Source organism: Protomyctophum bolini (genome assembly GCF_963924005.1).
Source record: "Protomyctophum bolini genome assembly, chromosome: 1".
NCBI lineage: Eukaryota > Metazoa > Chordata > Actinopteri > Myctophiformes > Myctophidae > Protomyctophum > Protomyctophum bolini.
The window spans coordinates 1,248,200-1,252,539 of NC_137862.1; the positions used below are offsets into that span (position 1 = coordinate 1,248,200).

Below are 4,340 nucleotides of genomic sequence, written 5' to 3' on the forward strand. Positions count from 1 at the left end.
GTGTGTGTCCCCTTTGTGCCCATATATGGAGCTGAGTGATTTGTGAATCACTCAGCTCCATATATGGGCACAAAAGGGGCCAGGTCCACATATACAGTAACAGCGGGACGGACAGACAGACAGACATGCACACACACGAGCTGCGTTCGCTTCACGCGTTTGCGCGTCTTACTTGTGTTGTTGTACATTCTACCACAGGTCGTTTCGAGGAAGCAATCTGATTGGTTGAAACAGCCTTCTAGCCGTGGGTTAAACCAGCACTGTTCACCACCTAATCAAAACAAAGAATTCAGCTGCTATGTTCTCCCAGAGCGCTAGCAAACTCGGTGGCTAGGCTAGCTAGTTTCTTGGGAAGGTTGTGGTCATAGTGACTACATCTGTCATTAAAAAAATATATTCTTTCAGCGATTTTAATAGTTTTAAGGGTAACTGTGGTAGAATTGCAATATTACACTCGAGGGTGTGGGTTAACGTGATTATTGCCACTTCAGTGATGCTTGCGGAACTCGACTCCGTCTCGTTCCTGACCGCATCACTGTCGTGGCAATAATCACGTTAACCCACACCCTCTCGTGTAATATTGCTTAATTGTATATAGAATAGGCTACTTACAGTAAGTTTTGACCATGAGCTGCTGATAATGTGGTTAAACTTTTAGGTTTTGAGACACAAGCGGGAGGAGGAGAAATCACAGCCCATGCCATAGCTTCTTCTTTTTCCAAAAAGAAATAATAAAATAAAAAAACTCAGTTGAGAGAGGCATATTTCTGACTTGTTTTGTAGGATATATATTTTGTTTCATAAACACCACATGCACGTTCTCAATTTAACGCAGATTTTCTTTCTCCCCCCCCCCTTTTTTTAAGTAGCTCAAAGTAGCTGATCTATACTTTTTCTATGTAGCTGTAGCTTTTCTCCAGGGTCATAACTGTAGCTTGATCTGTATAAGATACTGCCATGGTGACTACTTGTAGCTGTACAACTACGCTTTCCAAGTAGCGAACCCAACACTGATAACAGGGGCTTGGCTTACATGCGCTGCTCAGTCATAAGGGCCTTTCAAATGTTATGTCTCCATTTTAGATTAGATTTCACCTCATGTAATAATCACACGAGTATAGCTGTGATGGTGGAATGAAGTGCGGTCACTGCAATGTGATCTTCCATGTCACGCTTCACGTGCGCGTCGTGCACTAACTTATAGGTCTAAGATGTACACCTCTTCTGGTCCTAAGTTTATGCCTCTCTTACTTCCGTCTCCTCCCGACAGGACGACACGAGATCCCATGGTGCAGGAGCACATCCCGTGTCTCCGGGACGGCGTTTGCCCCTTGCGCGGAAGCTCGTGCCAGGAGGAGTCACGCGGGTCGAATCTCCACAGATCGTTTAACGACGTGATCTGACACGCGCCGGAGCCACCGAATATATACAGTTCTCCGTCGTGGGCGAAGGCCGAGTGGCCCTCGCGCCCTTTTGGACGCGGCGTGTCACCAGGACCGCTGCCCGCCGCCGTCGGCTGCAGCCAGCGGTCGGTGGTCGTGTCAAACTCTCTGATGTCATCGAAGTGGCCCCAAGAGTCGTCGTCGTCGTCGTCGGCGTTCAGGTCTTCGTCGTACACCATTCGAGACTCGGTGGGTCGGCCCCCGAACACAAACATCCGTGTCCCAATGACGGTGGCGGAGTGATAAACCGACAGTCTTTCGCCCCCTTCGGGGCTGAGTGAAGACCAGACCATGGAGGCGGTGTCCAACTTGTACATTCCAGAGGAGAACTTGTCCCTGAACCCGACGCGGGTGTGCAACCCATAGATATACATGACGTTGCCCAAAGCGCAGGCCGAATGGCCCTCCATCGCCTTCGGAAGGTACCCCTTCTGTTTGGCGGGCACGGACCAGGTGTGTTCGTCGACGTCAAACGCGTACAGTTCATTACACCAGTCCAGCGAGTCTGCTTTGAAGCCTCCCCAGAGGTAGACGGTGTTTCCGATGAGCACGGCCGTGTGCCAGCTGCGCCTGGAGGGGGCGCTGCTCCCCGAGGCCGACGCTTTGGGCTCCTTCCAGGACGAAGCCAACGTGTCCAAGATGCGCACATCCATGACCGCACCTTCTTTGCCTTTCTGGACTCCTCCAAAGGAGAACATGGCGCCCCCTACTGCCACGGCTGCGTGCTTCCATCTCCGTTCCTTTTCTTCCGGAAGCTTCAATGACTGAAACATTTCTCACACTGACAACAGCTTGGATTCTAAATGGTTCTGGTTGACTCTCCCTGGCTCTTTCACAGATATCTTTGAATTGTGAAGTCTTACCATTTTATATTGTATCTTGTGATGTCACGTGCGACCAATCCTCACTTCCAATGACGTTGACCAATCAGGTCTGTATGATAAAGTCCATACAGTATATGGAGTCCCAGATGTCTATGTCATCATGACATAGACATCTGGCACATAGACATGAGGAGACATGACTAGGTCATCATGGCTCATTTAAATATGATTATTTATAGCAGCCAGAAACCTTCATAAATGCAGTTCCGGGACAATGGCTAAAGATCTCAACTCCTTTGAGGAACTAAAGGCTGTCGACTTTTGGCAAGGACATCCGCCACGGACCGGACACCTGCTTCTAAAGCATTTTGTAAAATATTTTTTACAAATCAATGCTACAGATGAAGTATCAATAAACATTAATGTCTTCAATCCAAACCGCCGTGACAAATTTGGAGTTCATATGTTGATCGCAGCCAAACTATGCACACTCTCCCTGGATGCCACAGCTGAACCTGCCCCAAAATGTAAAGGTTATAGCGCCACCAGGAGGCCGATTTCTGCAAAACTAATTTGACAGTACACCTATACAGATTTCGGAAACGATACTGCGTAAAGGGTTTTCGCCACTATTTTTTGGACGGGCATAACCCCATTTCTACCCGTGCAGGGATACCCCGATACGGAACCTCATCTCGGAGCTAAAGCGTAGATATGAGGTTCCAAGCAGAGCTGCCACTGTAGACACTGAGCATAAGAATCACCATGAAATATAATTACCAGTTTTATATACACAGAAAGAGTTAAATGATCGTTGCTTCTAGTTAACAAACATTAAATCCATTGGCTGCCAGCCTGCCACGTGACGTCACTTGGGGTTCTATTTTTTTACGTCATTAAAGTCCATAGACTTGGCTGCCATGACAATTTCCAAAAGACAGATGTTGGAGCGGCTAGCACCCCTCCGAAAATCAAATGTGGAACATGAATATCTGTGGCGTAAATGTAGAGTTTGGACTGTGTCTATAACTGCCCAATCTGTGTATGAAGTATCTCATGATATAGGCCTATCCGAGATGGATTTGTTGCTGTTGGGAGTAAACCACCTAACTCCATTTTGCATAAATCAGTGTGTTCGTTGGATCTCCACTCCTCACTTTGCTAGTAAAAAAAAGAAGCAATCACAATCTAGGAATCTGTGTGTGTGTGTGTGTGTGTGTGTGTGTGTGTGTGTGTGTGTGTGTGTGTGTGTGTGTGTGTGTGTGTGTGTGTGTGTGAGATTTATTTATTTAAATACCTTATCGGGCTTGTAGAGGAGCGTCCTTCCTGCCGTGTCCAGGCATAGTTAGCCACAACGGACCTTCAGCCTCCCGATGGCGCGTTCTGACATGGCCGTCGTTATAGCGCCCTCTCCTGTTGGGTGTCGGGCGTGAAAAGTGGCGTCATATTGAGCCATGTTGCCACGACATATCCTTCATCACCTGGTATAGAGAAGAAGATGGATATGGTTAGCCATATAGGCCTATCCTTCATCACCTGGTATAGAGAAGAAGATGGATATGGTTAGCCATATAGGCCTATCCTTCATCACCTGGTATAGAGAAGAAGATGGATATGGTTAGCCATATAGGCCTATCCTTCATCACCTGGTATAGAGAAGGAGATGGATATGGTTAGCCATATAGAACTATCCTTCATCACCTGGTATAGAGAAGGAGATGGATATGGTTAGCCATATAGGCCTATCCTTCATCACCTGGTATAGAGAAGGAGATGGATATGGTTAGCCATATAGAACTATCCTTCATCACCTGGTATAGAGAAGGAGATGGATATGGTTAGCCATATACCGGTAGGCCTACAATCCTGTCAATTTAATGTCCATGAGCCAAGTGAGGGGGAATGGCACTAAATATATTATTATACAATTGGAAAAAACACTCCATGCGTTCTTGCTTTACTGTAAATCGCTCTGGATTAAGAGCGTCTGCTAGATAATTGTACTAATTATTATGCTATATATATATTAACAAATATTATCAGGGTGCTAAAGACCAAGATGTCTGACCAGAGC

At 46.6% G+C, this 4,340-nt stretch overlaps 1 protein-coding gene across 1 annotated transcript; it reads right to left on the reverse strand.

The window, feature by feature from the left end:
• Nucleotides 1-1,198: 1,198 nt before the first annotated feature.
• LOC308314765 (kelch domain-containing protein 3-like) lies at nt 1,199-2,215 on the reverse strand (the record flags this gene model as incomplete). The annotated part of the gene is made up of 1 exon (XM_080762441.1): nt 1,199-2,215. One exon carries the CDS (start codon nt 2,213-2,215, stop codon nt 1,199-1,201), a length of 1,017 nt encoding a protein of 338 aa, XP_080618567.1.
• Nucleotides 2,216-4,340: the final 2,125 nt, after the last annotated feature.